We start from the raw sequence: 19,592 nt of genomic DNA on the forward strand, positions 1-19,592 counted from the left end.
CCTTCCTGTAAAGAACATGAGGAGCTTGAACTAGAAGGAATTTGATTCTCATTGCAGAACCCCTCTCTGAAAGCTAAATTTGGGCAGGAAAATACTTTAAATAATATATATAACTACTTTCTAAAGAAATGCATGACATATTGAGTTAGCTTACCTCCTCCGAATCAGACAGGACTTTTTTCTTCATGGCATTATACAGTGGGATTATGTCATAGCAAGCCTGATCTCTGTTCAATAAAACACTTTGCATTAATGAGCTTATTTGCAGCCACAAATGCACAGAGTAACTTGGATCCTGAGCAGAAATCCAGTAACAGGATACTCGCTGGTGGGAGGAAGCAATTTTGGCTGATTCTTTTTTCCACTACAGCTCCTTGCTCACTGGGTGACCCACTGGAGTAGCCTGGGAGACGGCACTGGGGGCTGGAGGTGGAACTGAAGCTAGTCTTCCTTCTCCCTTCCACCAGCGGGAGCCTCCAGTGGATTAGAGTCCCTTCTATTAATGGAAGGCACCCTTACGCTCATGGAAAACCAAATTAGGATCTAAATGTTTATACAATACAGAATTGTATTGTTTTATGTTACTGGATTATAGCCAAAGTAATGCCAGAAGAGTTCACTGGTGCAATGCTTCCATTCCCTCTCCTCTCCCCAATCTTCTGAAGAAGTTTCCTCAACTTTCCAGAGCTGATTTTGAGGGTGTGCATGGAGCTGCAGGGCAGAGGAGAGAAAGTTCCATTCTGCTATCACAAGGCTTTTGCGCTAGCAGAATGGAAGCATGGAATACTGCCCAACATTAGGAAGATTTTAAATATCAACCTTCCTACTGTTTAAATGGTAATGTTAACTAACAATGTTCTCTCCTCTAAACACGTAAAAGAATATGCCTAGTATAAAACATTGTCTTTCTTTGTATCTTTCTCAGATTATATTTTTCCTACCTCTCTATCCAAAGCCACTTCTACTCAAAAACAAAACAAAACAGGAAAACCCCACGCACAAGCAGCTTCTAAGCTTTCAGCAATTAATTTGCAGGATTTCAACTACCCGGCTTTCAACCACACAAAGTTGATATCACACAAATTAATCACGTATAAGATGCGATTGTACTGTATTCCCAATTCCTTGCCTTCCAGTAATGAGAACAAGATTAAATGAGTCCACAATGGAATTTACAACACACTACTTCCATGGATAAAGTTGTTTCTGGAAGAGTGGTAATTGCTGAAAAAATGAATTCTCTTATTCACAATAACAATTAATAGTTCACTCTTACCCACTGTAAACATAAATAATATTCACTATAGATTAAAAGCATGTAAATAATTCCTCTGGTTTATGCTATTTCCACAATATGCACTGTGGGTCTGTTCATTAGCTTACTTTATGAAGTGCAGCAGCAGATCTGTGACAAATTTGGCAGATTTAACTATGGGACTTCCTGGTTCATTGAACGTCTGTGTATTATATTCGATATACCGAACTTCCCACATAAGTGAAGAAAGTCGCCTTTGAAATAAAGAACACATGCGTATCACACAAAAAATAACTTTTGAAATTTTGTTCAAAATATGTAAAGACCTGGAAACGAAGAGTGATGTTCAGTGTTGTACAAGCAAACTTCTGATAACCCTTCCTCTCTGTCCCTCCCACATCCCCAAAATCTCCTAAAGACGGTCGCTTCTGGAACAATTATCGGGATACACATTTCTCAAAGTAGGGCTAAATTAATAACATGGACAAATTGTCAGAAATATAAAACCATCCTGACAAGAAGGAAAAAATGAGAGCTTAATACATGACTGCTTCAGTCAAGGCAGGCGCAAACTGAATTATAGGACCTACCTACTTCCTGCTTTTGACCACTAGGTAGAGCCATTACATATTTAGATTTTAATGGATCAGATTGGGGACAGGTCTTCCATAACTGGGGCACCACCACGGAGGGAGCCTTCGCTCTGGTAGCTGCCCACCTTATCTCAGATGGCGGCAGCACTCACAGCAGGCCCTCCACTGCAAATGTATAGGTACGTATATCTGGCATACAGCAGCCCTACAATTACCCTGGGTCCAAGCCATAAAGAGTTTTAAAGATCAATGCCAACACTCTGAATTAGTCCCAGAAATGGACCAGAAAACAGTGCAGTTGGCCTAGAGAAAAGAGATCACAGAATACTGTGTTGGTTGGTTCTGGTTCCTTGGGTTACGACAGGAGGTTCAAAGAGATAAAATTATGAGCTTATAATCAAAAATACCTCCTGTAGGCTTCCTTTTAAGCAGTTCCAAGAGGAACAGCAGCTTTAATGTAAGTACTTGCTCAGTTAGAAAAACAGTTAAGAAAAGAAAGGACCCATAAGCCATTTAGGATTTCCTTTAGACAAGAGGCAATCCACATCAAGGTACAGTGGGCTGGAGCATTGCAAGATTTAACCATAGGACAAGAAAGTCTTATACAACAGTTTGACATTTAATTGTATATCACGGTAATTGATCTGTGCTGTACACAGCTCAGCTAGAAGCAAAAGCTGCCCAGGAAATTACCCTAACATATATAAAATCACAAACATTTTTGGAAACACCAACAATAACATAAACTTTAAACAAACCTGTAAAACCTATTTTCCAGCCTCTGTTTAATTGTACTAAGATCAGTAGGATATGCAACGACAGTGCAATACATTGGATAAGCTTGGAAATCCACAGGAGCCACAAAAGCAGAAGCAATATCTAAACACAAAACAAAGATGTCATTACTACATTAGTGATAGGGAAGCAATTTTCTTAATGTGCAGCAGTAATTTGAGTGAGAGAGTGCCTAGCTAAAGAGGGAATTCTACAAGTCTTTCAATAAGAATGTGAAGTAGAAGTGACTTTTTTTTTACTTGTAAGGTACTGAATATTTGTATTCTATGACCAACACACACAAAAATATTTTCTCCAAAGTCCATCTCATGCATGCCATTTTCCTGCATAGAAATGATTGCCACAGATGAAGTGGACTGAAAAACTTGAATTTCAGTATGTGTTTTGAGAAGAATTTTAATACAGAAGGCCAAATTAAAAATATGCAGGAAGGTGAGACTATCTTAATGGATAGAAGTGATTAAAAAACACTTTTTTCCCCTTCTTTCACATTAAACATTACCTAAAGTCATCAGCTGGTTTATCCCTGAAATTATTCTTTCACATTCATCATCACGAGTCCTGGAACCCCACTCTCCTTCCAAAGGCTTGTAGATTAATGATCTGCTTTCAATGTTAGTTAAAGGAACGCTAGTTCCAAGCTCCTCTGGAAACACAGCTGAAAGAGACACAAAATGAACATAATAGCTGATATAATTATCCTTGCAACTTAAGAAATTGCATACCTATTTAAAAAAAACACACAATGGTATAAACAATTCACAGCCCACTATTGTTTTTAAGAGCAACTAACTGATTGTGGAATATTATAAATGCATTTGGAAGAAAAACAAATACTTATTTCTGCATTACAGAGCATCTTCCATTATTAACATGCTTATACAGTCATAGCTAGCTAGGATTTTTTTTTTGTTTGTTTAAAGAATGAAATGAAACAATCTATCCTTAAGGGGTTGGAGTGAGTTAGATGGATGAAAGGCTATATACATTTGAGCTACACATCTACATTTTTAATATATCTAATTACTTTTACAGTATTGCAAATCTTCTTGATTGAGGTCAGCATGTAAATGAATTCATCTCCACGTCTCACACATATAATGATAAACATTCTTGTTAACCAGTCTGGAGTCTGGCATTAAGCATTTAGGATTTCTAAGGAAGAGCTAAAATGAGACCCAACTAAAATTAGACTCTTAAGTTGCTAAGTTTGAAGAATAATGTTAGAAGGCGCAAAAGAAACTTACGGTTAGGGGAAATTACGTCTCTCCTAGCACTAGGGTACACTAAAGCATTTTGTAAACCACTAAACCACTTTGTAACCTTGACAATTCCAACATTTAATAGTCAAAGCTTTTCTTTATAAAAGTAGAGGCTGTTCCATACAGCAAGCGGTTTATGAAGTTTCTACTTTTCTTCTCACTGCAGTCAACATGGCAAGTGATCAGCATTCCTTCCACCTTTGGAGCTATGGAGATGGGTGGGGTACATTCTTGCATAGTGATTCCTGCCCCTTTTCCAAGCTCCAAGGTTGGAAGCAAGGCAGAAAGTTATTTAGTTGCTCTGTTGATGAGGTGACTAGCACTTCTTGCCTCTTGCCTTTTCTCTCTTCCTGTTCGTAATGAATTGTGAATTGTTTACATTGATGGAGATTCTTTAAATTATTTTAATGTTATTTGTATTTTATAGGAAATGACATGTATAACAATGTATTGCTGGTGTTTATTTAGAATAGAGTAGAATTTTATTATTACGGTCACAGACCAGTTCCGGGTCACTTACAATTTCCCTTTGTTTTTCATACTTTTCTGTGAATTGCTTTTGGGTGTACTTATATAGAAGAACAGAATACAAATATAGTGACTGACTGAAAGTTGTATCCAAAACCGTTGCTGAGCAGACAGATTTCCATCAGTGGAACGGGAAGTAATCCCCATCTCCCTTGCAGCTCTTATCCAATCAGCTCTGGAGGGTTGGGGACCCAAATAGTTTGCCAAGTGCCGCTGTCTCCATACAGCTGTATTTCAAGTGATCACCAACACCAAAGTGGGGGATTTTTGGCCCTCCAAGCATTTAACTACAGCTCACATCAGCCAAAGCAACCATGGCCAATGGCTAACGTTAATGTGAGTTGTAGTTCAGCAACATTTGAAGGGCCAGAGGTTCCCCACACTTGACCTACATAAACAAATTAATTGGGACAGAGTCTTCATTCTTCCACTTTACCACTCATGAGTAGAAGCAATCATCATAATACTTCTAAAGTGTTAAATTTAATCAATTTATATATCAATATCTGTTGAACCCCTAAGTGCAAGTAGATAAATAGGTACCGCTTTATAGCGGGAAGGTAAACGGCGTTTCTGGGTGCTGCGCTGGTGCTGGCTCGCCAGAGCAGCTTCGTCACGCTGGCCACGTGACCCAGAAGTGTCTCTGGACAGCGCTGGCCCCCGGCCTCTTAAGCGAGATGGGCGCGCAACCCTAGAGTCGGACACGACTGGCCCATACGGGCAGGGGTACCTTTACCTTTTTATCTGTTGAACTTAAGAGAGTAAGGTGAATCCAGCAGTGAATCCAGTGAATTACAGTCAATCCAGCACAGTGTTATGAACTCTGGCCTTGGGAATTCACCCCAGCAATGCAATGGAATGACAAGTTTTGGAGTCTTTGCAAAATGTTTGCTTCCAAGTAGTTTAACAACAAAATTTTGTATCAATTTCTGAAAACCAGGCAACCAAAATGCAGTGTTCAATTTTCTTAAAACAGGTAACTAGTTATTTCACAGACATTTTATTAATGTAATAAAGAAATTGATTCGTTTTCCCTTCTTTTATAGCATAATCAGCTTAACTTCTTTATAGTTCATCACATACGTACATAGTAAGTTCTGTCTCCTTTCTGTACATCTAGGGGAAAGTAGACACATACCATTGTTTGGTATAGGCTCCATATCCCAAGGACTCATTTTCTCAGCATCTCCATTGTCCCAACTTCAAGAGAGAGAGAGAAAATTACAACCAAGTTAAAGTTACTATTACTTATCTGAATATGTAGTTGATCAACACTTTACCCAAAAAATATTTTCAACAAAATGCAGCTAGAAAACGTACCAGCTAATGATTAAACACACGAGGTTAAAAACAAAAAGAGAAAAATAAAACCCCATGTGTAAAGCAAAAGCTACTAACCAGACATTGTAGCACTGAAACAAGCTGTCAGGATAATCAGGCTGAAGAGGTTCTTGGCTTTCTATTGTTCCGAACCACCAAGCATCATCAATTACTGATCTAAATCGATCACCTGGACAAGAATACAAAGTCACGTCTTTACTCCAGAAGGGATAGAACTGTATCTTAACAGTTTCTTATAATCATGACCAATATTATTAGAGGTAGCTTTTGCCAACTATTGAACAAACAAGAAGATGCAACACCCTGACAACTTTCCATTAGCAGGACTGCATAAAGCTTCAGCTCTCTAATAACACCATTACAACCAGATAAGCTTGACAAAAGAAGATTCATTTCAGCGGGCTGCAAAATACTCCCAAAGGTAAGATGCCACAGAGGCTCTTTTGTTATTAAAGAGGTCTGTGTCACATCCTCTAATCTCATGTTGAGACTGTATGACAGAAGCAGTCTGTTTCCAGATATAAAGAAGGCAGCCATAAATTTGGCCCATATTCCTTCCTCCTACTACAGCATTCATTTTCTCAACATATGAGATATCCTGCATGTGGGCTTTAGCCAGCTCTGTTCACCAGGCTTAGAGGGTGAGGGCTGATTCCTCTCCATTCAGTCCTCTCCCCCCTCCCCTGTATGTGATCAGTACTGACAGCACTTAGTATCTGTTCAGCAGACACTGTTGGTCCAGAGATAAAAGATGGGCCCTGAAATCCTGTTTTTTGACTTACAATTACAGGAGAACACAAGGCAGACAATAGTTTATTCATTCAGAACATACTCCTAAAAATATACTAAAACAAAAATGTTTAAATTCTCTTCAGTTTTGTTTTGTTTTTAGTTTTTCATACCCAACTGTATTGCAAAAGTAATATTGATTTCGAATGTTATCTATGTATTACTAATCAATACTAATATTGATTAGTATTGTCAAGAAATAAAAGATTTATCATAATCAATTGTCAATTGTATAGTATAGAAACGAATTTTTAAAATTTTCTGCTTTAATAATTGCTTTCAATTATTGTTGCTTCTAAAATTCAGGTGAGGCAACTTGTTTTAATGTGAATCTATATGGCTTCCTGTTTCACTCATCCACCCAAAAATCTGAGATCTTGGTTCAAAGGACTTCTGTTCTTAATCAAGGAGCTTAGGTTTCGCAGGCCTTTAATTAGCTGGATAAAAGCCATGTTGCCACAGTTTTCTGCGTTGACCTAGTCAGCTCAGCTTTTACCTTCCTTAAAAAAGTAAACGCAAAATTGGGAAAATACAGTAAGTCTGGTATCTCTAGTTCAAAGCAGAAAACTTAGCAGGTTTGAGTAAATAATCCGTATTTATATTTAATGCTCAGAATTATAATTAACACCTGCCAAAATTACTGATACCGTGATTGTATTAAAGGTACTTACCTATGTTCCAGCGTCTGTGTTTTGCATCATCAAACTGCTGCCTTAAGACTAGGAAATCGATAACATCTGGCATGTCATGATACCTGGATATAACCAAAATAAGACAAAAATATTAAGAAAGGTGTTTGCTATTTCATAGCCAAAAGTATTTGAGAACATATCAATGCCAAGTAAAGATTTAGTAGACTTTGTAGAAGAACTTCAGTGTCGCCCCCCCCCCAATACACTAAGGGATAAAGTAGAAGTTTGGTAGAAGACCAAATTAACACTGAATTGCTGGGAAGTGGGGGGGGGGGCTGATTAAAATGAAGGCGTGCACACAGAAGTACAGCCCATTACTGCTCTCTTATCTTCTCTTGACTTCTATTTTCAACAGGTAAAAGAAAGGGAAGAATGAATTTCTTTCAGAAGCTCAAAGCGATGAATATTTGAAAGTTACTTAGGAAGCCCTTTTAAGCTTCATTTTATAAGGACCTTTTAATTTAGATCCACTGCGAGCATATTACAAACACTTATTTAGCCACAAATATTACAACAGCCGTATGTGAACAGTGGCCCTTACTTCATTGTAAAAGATCCTCCGGTCAATTTACCAGTATCTGGGTCAAGAAAAGCAAGTTTAAGGCAGCAAAGTGTAGGTAGCCCAACTTCATATTTTATTCCAACTATTTTCATGAGTTCTTGTTCCTGATGGAGACCAAAAAAAAGCCTTGCATTAAGTAAACTAAGAAAATACAACAGAAAGAGTTAACATAAGACAGCAAAAGTAGTCTGGGAGTTCTAAGCTTTACCATATATTTCCTTGTATTTTGAAGTGAACTGGAGTCTACTTTTTAGTAATTTTTAAATGTATTTAATGTTGTACATTACTTCAGTGTCTAAAGACGATAGAGAATGTGATTCAAATACTACAGTACATGAGAGGGGGCTGAGGAGAAGGCAATGTGGTGTATAAATTATACAGAAACTTAATATGCAAACATTATACAAAAACATAATAAATAGGACTATGCTAACAGCTACTCTTCATTTGGCAATATATTTATCCTTTGCTGTCATGACCACAAAACATTGAAATTGCACTCAACTTACAAGAAGTTAGGAACAGTCAATGGCAGCAAGGGATGGAAGGAAATGCACACAAGATAGAAGAGGGTCAAGGATAAAGAATGCCACCTTGCCATGGTTTGTTTTAGATGACAATCCTATGTATGCCTACAAAGTAATAAATCCTTCTGAGTTTAGGGGAGTTGCTCCAAGATAAATACGTACAGAACTTAAAGGGGGAAACAGAAGAGACATACCCGTAGTTCCATCTTATGCCATGGCTGTTTCTTGGGATTAATGCTATATATTTTGTTCTTCTTTGCCATTAAAACATACGCTTCATGGCCTTGTCGGAAATAATATACCTTAAGAATAGAACAGAGACTTTAAATAAAAAATAAAAAAAAATGCCACCCGACTTGATGTGTGAAAAAGTTGGTGATTCAAAAACATTAAATGTCTAGAGATATTTTTCTTGAAATTCTCTTCTTTTTAAAACTTGGAAGTCCATTTACCCAGCCGCATAACACATACTGAAATATCAGAGGACATGCTATTTGTCATTTCTACTTCCTGACCAGCGGCCACCTCTTCCCTTACCTCATTTTCACTGTTCCAGTCATGTCCTCTGCTACAATTCTGTTTCTACTCCCGCTAGCCTTTTCCACACAACATGAAGTGGTTGCTTTGTACATGTTTCTGTATCATCTTTGAGAAGTGCCTGCTCTCAGCTCTCAGCAAGCACCCATAAGATTTTTATACATTTATGAAATGTGTACATTTTGGGTTCTACCTAGCTTACAATAGCAAAATAGCCATGCTATGCTTTTCTCATTATTGCGCATAATATGAAACCAGTGAAGTGACTAATAAGGCTCGCAGCTATATTTAAAAGCAGAATTCAACACTAATAATCAGTTTAAACATTTTGAGGCTTTTAATACACCACAGTGCAAGTTTATAACATTCAGTAAAACAAAAGAGGTAAGAACCCCAGGACGGTTAAAGGCGACTATGGGGTGCAGCGGTCATCTCACTTCAGGGTAAGGGAGCCAGCGTTTGTCCAGACAGCTTTCCAGGTCATGTGGCCAGCATGACTACACCGCTTCTGGCGCAACAGGACACCGTGACAAGTGCCAGAGCACACAGAAATACCATTTACCTTCCTGCCACAGCAGTACCTATTTATCTACTCGCACTGGTATGCTTTCAATCTGCTAGGTTGGCAGAAGATGGGATAGAGCAACGGGAGCTCACTCCATCATGTGAATTCAAACTGCCGACCTTCCAACAGGCAAGCCCAAGAGGCTCAGTGGCTTAGACCACAGCACTACCTGCTCCTATTTTATAACATTAGAATAAGAACACCTGGAATTTTATTCATTACATCCATCTTTAAGGAACTCAAGGTGGCATACAGGGCTCTTGGTCTCCTCATATTATCCCAACAACACCCTGATGGGGAAGTATGCAGCAGGCCTAAGGTCACCCAGCAACCTTCACAGCCGAGTAGAAATTTTGAACTTTTCTCTCCCAAATTCTACTCTGACACTCTAACCATTGTAGCACCTGAGCTCTCCTAAACAAAACAGTTTTCCAGTTTCTGAGCAAAAGGGCTGATTCAGTTTATGGTGTGATGCTGAAACACCATGCCCTCTTGCCATGGCTACAGGCCCACTGGAATCCACACACCACAAAACTTTGGGAGGAAAACCTAAGCTCAGATATGCCTGCCAGAATTGCGATCTTCCATAAATATGGTCCGTACAATCAACAAGCACGCCACACCTATAATTTCTTCTGGCTGACCCAGTTTTCTAGGCTGAAATTTTTTGGAGAATCAAGGAGTAGACAATCCTGTAAGGTAGAATGTTTTCTCCCACACCATGTTTTCCCTTCTCTGCTAAGAATCCACTGTACACAGTAACAAGGCTTACTAACTTTATAGAGAGCAGATCAGTCTAATTTCTTATCCTGAAGACCCTATTATACTGGGTGTAAATCTAAGGGTTGCTGGATGTCCCTCCCTTACGCCACCAGAGACAAATGATTCTGTAATAGAAGCTATAATGAACTGAGTACATTTGCTTTAGGTATCTAACATTTGGCACTATATATAGATGGTGTGAGCTAGTTGAATTTATCAGTAACTCTACCCAACCAAAATTTCTGCACTATAACAAAAGAGGGATTATTGGCAACTCTAATAATGGCTCCCATAAAAACAGCTCTCAAAAAGCTCTGCCCCAGCAGCCTGCCAAGGGAGAAGAAATAAGGGAGGGGGAAAATGTTCTCTTAACTCTGCACACCTCACCACTGCAATGATTTGCAAGGTTCACACATCTTGTGGACTGAAGAGTATACAGGCCTAAGAGACAAGCATCTCCTATATAGTTTTTCCTTCTCTATGAACTGCAATGCATTCCTCGTATACTGTTTGTACCCCAGTGTCTGAATCACTCAACAGTGACAAGTAGAGATAATTGGTATTTTAAAAACAAGCACCACTGTTCTGGGTTATTCCAGTGTTCTGCTTTGTTTTTGTTTTAATTACTCTGAAAATAGACTAATACAATAAAACAAGAATACATAGACAGAGCACAGCATAAAGGGAGAAAAATAATTTTTTTAACGTACCTCATCTCCCATTTGTGGTACAAATGGGCATCGGCGAGGAACAAGGTCTGTGATCCACACAGAAGGCAGCCATTCTTCCAATGTCAAGCCATTTTCTGCCAACACTCCCACAGCCAACCTCTAAAAGAAACCCCCCAATAAATCTGAATTAATCTCTAGCATTTTTTTATTTTAAAAAAACTGCATTTGAGGCATCATTAGAAGTCTAAAGAATTACTGAAAAATATATTTAATTTGAAATATTTTGGTTAGCCATCGGGGGGGGGGGGCAGACAAAATAGGAGAATGTTTGTAACAGGAGCAAACCTGACACACCCCTTGTCTACATAGGACTCCCACCACGGGTCCTGCTTCTTATGCTGGACTGTGATAGAACTCTGAAAATGAAAGATTGTGTATGTACTAGCACATCTGTTCCTGTGTGTGCAAGGAGGGTATATATTGCCTGGACCATGGGAAGGCACAAGTGGGTGGGTGCTTTGTGGGAAGCCTACTGTAAGGCAACTCAACCACTTCTGCTATACCTCAATTTGCAGTTCATTTGCTTCATCCCATTGATCCACTGGTTGCCACTAAGAATCGACCCAGACCATCTGCATAATTTAGCTCTGTTGCAAGATTCAGTTCTCATTATGATTCTAAGCATAGTGGAACCCTGCGAGCTAACTTTTTTTAATGGGTGGATATATAGAAAGGTGAAGATGAAGAAACAGCTCTCTGTAATGCAGAGAGAATCTTCTTATTGCATACAAAATTGTTATTTACAGAATCTGTATTTTCTAACTATCCGGTTTGAAATAAATTCAATTGTGTGGTTTGGGAAACCACCCAAATTGTTTTTCATTAATTTAAAAAATGTCCAAATGCAATGCTGCTCTAGCTACACTGTTCTCTCTCACGCTACGCAGCCATTAACAGGAACTACGGTCTGGAAAGAATTCCAGGAGGGAGAGGGAAAAAGGGAAAGCCAATGTTAAGTGGCTGATCCTTTTCCAGCTCAGCTGCTTGTTTGTTTGTTTTAAGTACATGGTTTTCAATGTGTCCATTCTTTTTCCTTAATGTTTGGAGTTGCTTTGAGGAATACAGTTGGAAAGTAGAAAGCAAGTCTATTAGAATATAAACACACAGTATCAAAATCTTCTATAAACTTGAATTTACCTTGGTTGTGCTCATATCCACATTATTAAAATAAAGCCTAATTGAGGTCTTCAAAGTAAAATTTCAAAATATAGTCACCATCTTCACATCCTTACTGCAGAGTATGATTTTTACCAACTGCTATTTTTTAATGGTGGGTCCCCACAATTTTAATGAAAAGAATTAATGAAGCCATGAAGATTGAAGCAGTGGGACCAGTAAATGGAGATTAGATACTTTGCAAGTTGTCTCCAATCTGATATATAGACCAACTCTGCAATTCAGTCTCTGGTGTGGAAATCGGAAGCTTCTGCTTTAAATTAACCACAATTTAGTCTTCATCCAAACTCAGTTGTGGTTAATCTTAAATATACTGTAGTTAGTGAAAACAAGCCAGCTTCATAAATCCAAGTTTAAAATTTGGTTCATTGCCACTAATCATACCTAAGACTAACTGCCATTTGTCCTGGTTTGGATGCCATGAGAAGCTACAGTTAGCCTGGATAGCTCAGTTGGTTAGAGCATGGTGCTGATAATGTCAAGGTTGCAAGTTCGATCCCCATACGGGACAGCTGTGTATTCCTGCATTGCAGGGGGTTGTACTAGAATGATCCTCAAGGTCCCTTCCAGCTCTGCAATTCTATGATTCTAAAACAAAAGTGGGAACTTGTGAAGTCCTCACAGCAACACTAGAGAATGAGGAGAGAAGCAATAATTCTAAAATATGGTTTGGCATGACATGTTAATGCAGCCAGCAGTTGTGTTCAGATGCAACACTACACCATATCTTGTTTAGAACTACAGGAATCAAGCTGGGTTGGCCTCAGCATCACATGCTCCCACACACCTTCTATTTTCAATTAATTATGCTACTTACTTGGTTGAAATTGAAACCTATTATTCATAGTAACTATGGTTTATGGAAATAAGCTGGGTTATAAATCAGAATTTGAAGTTGGCTTGTTTCCCTAAACCACAGTTCACACTAACCATAGTTTGTACAGGATTCAGCATATTGAGTAAATTCTGTTAGCTGAAGATTACAAGGAAGGAATAGCACAAACCCTGAGGCCTGGGCAAATAACATTAAATCATATTGAGTAATTTTCTGCTAGAAAATGGATATAAATATTCTACACACAAAAACACACCATAGTTTAGCATTGTATGTGAAACAGGTTACGATTTTGCCATTCAAGGGATGACAGTTCCCCCCCCCCCACACACACACAGGTACTCAGGATCCTGAACAATTAATCAACAAGTAGGCAACTGATGCAGAAAAATATTGGCTTGGATCCAAACATACATCTATGAACAGAACAGAATTTACTTTCACAGAACAGAGCTTTCCTGCCTCCCCATTCCCTTTGTGCCTTCTGCTACTTCCGAAATCTGCTCTGGGATTGGGAGGCCCTAATGAACAGTGTGGGATATGGTACAGAGGGCTACAAATAGAGAAGGGGTTTTACAGAAATGTCCTTCTTTCTTACAGGAACAGAGGAGCAACTTAAGATCCAAACCATTATCTGGAAAAGCCCTACAAAGTAGTAGAAAACACAGAAGCAATACAGAAATACAACCAGGGTTGTTCTTCCAAGTCCCCAAGCAGCTTTTATGTGGCTGTCCTCTATGACAATGCATTAACATAAAAGCATTCCACAGGTGAATGATTAAAAAAAAAAGTGCATTCAAAATGCACAAGGAGGACAGGTGCCATCACTACATTTAATCTGAATGAAAGTCACACTGCATTAGAACAAAACTACTCTACTAATGGGGTGGATCAAAGAGATTCTCTTCTGTTGATAAAAGAATTCATTTCCTGTGTATTTAACACATGCAAGACTTCAAAACTCTTGCAAAGTAAAAAAGAAAGTAGCACTTTCAAGTTCAGAAACATTTAAGTACATTAATGTAGTATGGTGGGTGCCTTAAAATTATAACTGCCATTCATAGGGATCAATATTGACAACAATTAAAGAAACATTACTGATAATCAGAATAATGTTTATATTAGCTAATTTTCTACTACTATAATACAACCTTTTGCTTTCTCTCTTTGGGTTTCCTTTTCTTTGGTGATGTTGGACCATCTTTGTATTCAGTATCTTTTTTTCTTTCCTTTCTGATTTGCTTTTGCCTCTGTTTTTCAGGACCTTCCTCATCTTCTGAGCTGCTTTCTGCTTTCTTAGTCTTAATTTTAGGAACTTTCTTTGGTGGTTGCAGATTAATTCCAGCATCTGCTGTCCAGTCTGAATAATCACTAGAATAGTCACTAGATGAAAGAACAAACCAATCATAAATTTACACAAGCTTAACACACGCAAAAATAACTTTCCAGCTAGGACTTAAAATCTAGAGAGCTACACTGGCTCCCAGTACGTTTCTGAGCACAATTCAAAGTGTTGGTGCTGACCTTTAAAGCCCTAAATGGCTTCGGCCCAATAAACCTGAAGGAGCGTCTCCACCCCATCGTTCTGCCCGGACACTGACGTCCAGCGCCGAGGGCCTTCTGGTGGTTGCCTCGCTGCGAGAAGCCAAGTTACAGGGAACCAGGCAGAGGGCCTTCTCGGTAGTGGCACCCACCCTGTGGAACGCCCTTCCACCAAATGTCAAAGAGAACAACACCAACCAGACTTTTAGAAGACATCTGAAGGCAGCCCTGTTTAGGGAAGCTTTTAATGTTTAACAGACCACTGTATTTTAATATTTTGTTGGAAGCCGCTCAGAGTGGCTGGGGAAACCCTGCCAGATGGGCGGGGTATAAATAATGGTGATGATGATGCTAAGAAGATTTAAGTGTTTCCTACCCCACCTTTACTAGAACTAGAATTGATTGACTCTACATGCATTTCCTGAATGGATCGCTAAAGGATGAACATAATCCTATGCATAAAAACAGGTATACAAGAGTAGAATGTATTTTTAAAATAAAAACTACCAAATTATGAAACTTTCCTTAAATATTCCAATTAACACATATTTAATCTTATTTCCAATATAGCGGTTAGCTTTGGATCCCAAATACAACTATAAGCTTAAAAAACAGATTATTGCTACTTATAGTTAACATTTACTGTACTTAAAGAAACATTTCTAATGTTTTAAAATTTCCTGTTTTCTAGTTTATACTAACCAGGTTCAGGTTACCATTCTGTGTAATACATGAAATCAGTCACTTGCAAAACTGCAGAACTACTTTTCCAATCTCCTTAAATATACTTCTGCTATTAAACATTTAAGAATAATTGTCCTACTGAACGCCTCAAAAAATAGGCCCATGAAGTACTGTTTTTAATCACTGTTACACTGCCTTTTCTGTTATTTAAATGATTTCTTACATTTTGTGCATTAGCTCAACAATGCTTTGCCTTTATCTAGTGACCCATCATAAAGACTTTGCAAAAATATCAATACAGAATATTTTTTTGACAAATGTCCAGTTCCTTCATTTACTTAAACTAAAGTTATCCTCTAGACCTAAATATATTTATGCATGTTTTTTCAATGTCTATGTTAAACTATTCAAACTAGGGGAAATCCATTCTCAGTGTTCAACTTTTGCTTTAGCTTAGACAAGAAAATCTTATAGACTATAGCTGGGACCTACAAATACTTGATCTATATATGCAAGGGATACAGGACTGCTACCCTAGAGCATCTCACTACCTTGAGAGTGGGTTTCAAAGTATGGAAGAGTCTGGTGCTTAAAAGGGGAGGATGAAAATCCCCTGTGCATGTACAGCAGCTTGGATCCCAGCCTAAGTATTTTCTTTTCTTCTTACTCTCTTTCTTTTATTTTTTCTTTTTTTGCATTCCATAACTGTTTGTTAAACCATTTTTTCTTAATCTCATTGCTTTTATTTTTTCCCTTTTTAAAGTTCTTTCTTTCCTTTAGGCTATTATATATAGAGAGAGAGAGTGCGCAAACATGCATTTAACAGACTTTACGGACCTTTATATTTAGTCTCTTACCTAGAACTGCCATCACTGTGCCATGCTTTCCTCTCGTCTTCAGATGTTCCGCCACTTGCAACAACTACTTCTCCCTCCTAAGAGCAAGGGAATATAATGTTTGTTTATAGCTAGTAATACATACTAGAATATAATGTCTATCCACATAATACAAACATCATTCATATGGGTCTAGACTTGTCCCCTGTTCACAAAGGCAGAATCAGCTTCCAGCAGAGGTCCCTTTGCTGTAGATCCCTCTCCAATTTTCATCTGCTGCTCCCTGCACTCCGCCACCCACATGCTGTTTCCTGGAAGAAGGGCCTGGCTACCTGGTATGATGAGCAGGAGCCCTTCACACTGCAGCACTGCCTTGCTAAAGCAAGCACGTCAGTTTTGATGCATGCAACTTAAATGTCACACAAAAACGTTGACCCACCACCAACATAAACCTGAATGAATGCTACTGTCACCGTCCCATAAAATATAATTCAGTGTCTTACTTCTGAGGAACTGCTTCCTTTTTCCGCATCTTCATTTGGCCTGGCAGTTTCTTCTAGCGCATATCTAGTACGGTAGTTATGTTGGTTGGCCTGTTGCTTTTTTGAATCACCAACATCTAGCAGATTATCATGAGAATGATTCTAGGAAGACACAAAATGGCCATTACAAGAAGATACACAAGAAGTCACTGTTCCCAAATTCTTTTTGATGAATGATCTTAACATGTAGATTGAATTTTTGAACAGATTTAACTTTATATGGTTTTTATGATTTAGAAGATCGGGATGAAGCAACTGCAACATTTTATCTCGGTATACAAAAGTAGGGTTCTGCTTGGAGCAACTGATCCAGCTCACATACTGCTACAACGTCCTAGGGCATGTTGAATTTTTCAACTTTCAAATTCAAAAAATGAGAGGTACTAAAAAGTGGTAACAGGACTTGGGAATTCAAAAATATTTTTGTTAAATTAATATAATTTAGTTTTGCTTGGTAAGTAAAATGTGTGTAGAATTGCACAGAAATCAGTCAAATAATTTCCAAGTACTTGCAGTTATATAATATATTAATATTACTTAGCATTCACATGCAGTTTACATTTTTAGAAAGTAAAATTAAAATTATTTGGTTTTCCAAAAGCAATTTATGTGCTTCTTCATCAAAAAAATAACAGCAGATTTGAATCCTTCACACTGAAAGCATATTTTAAAGACCCCCCTCATAGAAGAAGAAGAAGAAGAAGAAGAGGAGGAGGAGGAGGAGGAGGAGGAGTTTGGATTTGATATCCCGCCTTTCACTCCCTTTAAGGAGTCTCAAAGCGGCTAACATTCTCCTTTCCCTTCCTCCCCCACAACAAACTCTCTGTGAGGTGAGTGGGGCTGAGAGACTTCAGAGAAGTGTGACTAGCCCAAGGTCATCCAGCAGCTGCATGTGGAGGAGCAGAGACGCGAACCTGGTTCCCCAGATTACAAGACTACCGCTCTTAACCACTACACCACACTGGCTCTTGCCAGTGCAAAAAAAAAAAAAATCACCCCTAAAAAGCCATGCCCTACTATCCCATATACCCTCAGCTTTCCCGAAGATCTGCCTTGCTATGGTTGAAATCCTGTTCTACCTTATATCAGACTTCTATCCCAATTATATTTGAGTCTACCCAGCAATAATTCCTACTGATTGCAATAAGGCTTAGTTGCAAGTACAGTGGTACCTCACAAGACGAAATTAATTCGTTCTGCGAGTTTTTTCGTCTTGCGAATTTTTCGTCTTGCGAAGCACGGAACTGCACCTCTTCAAGCAATGCACCCTGGGTATTAACGGTTTTAAGAAAAAGGAAACAAACTTGCAAGACGTTTTCGTCTTGCGAAGCAAGCCCATAGGGAAATTCGTCTTGCAAAGCAACTCAAAAACGAAAAACTCTTTCGTCTTACGAGTTTTTCGTCTTACGAGGCATTCGTCTTGCGAGGTACCACTGTAATTCTGTACCTTTCATGAGGGATTGCATGAGAGACAATGGTTCACTGCTTACCTTAGGTAAAGATGGTATTTTATTCTCTCTAGGAACATGAGGGATAATGTGTTTTCTTTTCTCTTCTGACCTGTATAACTTGATTTCTTCTTCTCCCTTTGCTGTTCTCCATTCCTCTTGCCTACTACAAAAGAGAAATTTAGATACTAGTGTGCACGTATTTTACAGTATAATTCTACATGCAGTAGAATTACAAGGTCCATGCCAATTCCTGGAGAAGAGGCCATGTGCCCACACACTTCAATATGTTCCATGTTTGACAATGTAGGACTCCAAAGTAGTTATGCCAACATAAATCAACAGCTCCTTCTGCAGTTTTAAAATAGCATACCAAAAATTTTAATTCCCTCAAAAGGTGAAAAAGATGATAGTTCTGTACACACATTTATTCATATTCACAAAACTGAAGAATTTTGTAATGAACATTTTAGAGTTCTAAAATGGTAAGTCCAAGGAATGCACACCCACTTCTGGCTCACAGAATTAACCCATATTCTAAAATTAACCCATATTTTAAAAACAGGTGATTTTTCCCCCTGTGTCATAAAGATGAACTTTTAACAGTACCATAGAATATCTCTTTCTGCAACATTGAGAAGATACTGTAAAAGATAAAGAATGATTAATTCAAGGCTAGATGTTCAGGACCCTAATGGTGCAGATTCTCTGGAACCAACATAGGTGATAGGTTTTTTGTTTAAAAAGCGGCCACTAAGGGCATAATAGATATACTCCAGGCACAGCAAGTGAAAGAAGAGATTCTGTATCTGCAGCCATTCCTCCAATAATAAATTTGGGAACACTGCTTGTTATATGGATTTAAAGAAAAGCAAAAGCATCCTGTGAAGACTGATACCAGTTTGGGGCTTTTAAATGAAATATGTACAAATAACTTCCAAGGTTAATTGGAAACTTTAGCAACTTTGCAAACTTTTTTCAAACTTTAGCAACTTGATACCAAGATACTTGAATTTACCTAGCTACTCCTGTTGACAGCTCTGGTACCACAACCCTTCGACTCCATGCCACTAGGTCTCTCTCAGTAGCTATCTCACTTCTTGGTGCATTGCTATGCATCTGCCGCACTCCTTCAATTTGTCCACTGCGTCTTAACCCCACATTTGGTGGTGAATGTACCTCAGAGGTAGAGTTTACAGAGCCTTTGAAATGAAAAACAATGTTTTCAGAGACAGTTCTGAGGGAATCTGATGCATAAAATTAATGGCTTAGAACCTAATTCCTGTGGACAAACTCACTCACAGCATGTTACTGCTGGCAGAAAGGGGGATTTTCACAATTTCCCCATATCCCCAAAGCCCAGCTCAAAAGTTGCCTACAGAGATTTGGGAATGCCCGCCCCCCCCCCCCCCCGGCAGAACAGTGTGAAAAGTGGCACTGAAAGCCGTAGAGAGAATCAGGAAAAATCACCTTCCCAGCTCCAAGAACCTTTGCTGAAACTGAACCCCTTCCACAGACAGAATATTTGTTCTGTTCACAGAAATACAACTCAGGATCCCAAGCAAGATAATTACATGTAGATTAAAAATA

The 19,592-nt window shown here is 38.6% G+C and overlaps 1 protein-coding gene across 9 annotated transcripts in view; it reads right to left on the bottom strand.

Annotated features, from left to right (window-relative positions):
• The window catches only part of PHIP (PHIP subunit of CUL4-Ring ligase complex), a 63,785-nt gene that overhangs the window by 12,232 nt on the left and 31,961 nt on the right, over window positions 1–19,592 (bottom strand). For 5 of the 9 annotated variants that reach the window (XM_083608096.1, XM_083608095.1, XM_083608093.1 and 2 more), the window contains 15 exons: window positions 19,021–19,204; window positions 18,045–18,168; window positions 16,516–16,656; window positions 16,034–16,110; window positions 14,102–14,333; window positions 10,919–11,038; window positions 8,539–8,646; window positions 7,797–7,921; window positions 7,235–7,317; window positions 5,832–5,943; window positions 5,521–5,633; window positions 3,146–3,301; window positions 2,607–2,727; window positions 1,384–1,509; window positions 155–227 (listed from right to left, as the gene is read on the bottom strand). In XM_083608096.1, coding sequence (XP_083464222.1) covers window positions 155–227; window positions 1,384–1,509; window positions 2,607–2,727; window positions 3,146–3,301; window positions 5,521–5,633; window positions 5,832–5,943; window positions 7,235–7,317; window positions 7,797–7,921; window positions 8,539–8,646; window positions 10,919–11,038; window positions 14,102–14,333; window positions 16,034–16,110; window positions 16,516–16,656; window positions 18,045–18,168; window positions 19,021–19,204 — 1,895 coding nt within the window. The remainder of the gene's footprint in view (window positions 1–154; window positions 228–1,383; window positions 1,510–2,606; window positions 2,728–3,145; window positions 3,302–5,520; window positions 5,634–5,831; window positions 5,944–7,234; window positions 7,318–7,796; window positions 7,922–8,538; window positions 8,647–10,918; window positions 11,039–14,101; window positions 14,334–16,033; window positions 16,111–16,515; window positions 16,657–18,044; window positions 18,169–19,020; window positions 19,205–19,592) is intronic. The other 4 variants (XM_083608099.1, XM_083608097.1, XM_083608098.1 and 1 more) reach the window with 3 other exon arrangements.

The sequence above is a fragment of the Podarcis filfolensis genome, assembly GCF_964270895.1.
Source record: "Podarcis filfolensis genome assembly, chromosome: 3".
Classification (NCBI taxonomy): domain Eukaryota; kingdom Metazoa; phylum Chordata; class Lepidosauria; order Squamata; family Lacertidae; genus Podarcis; species Podarcis filfolensis.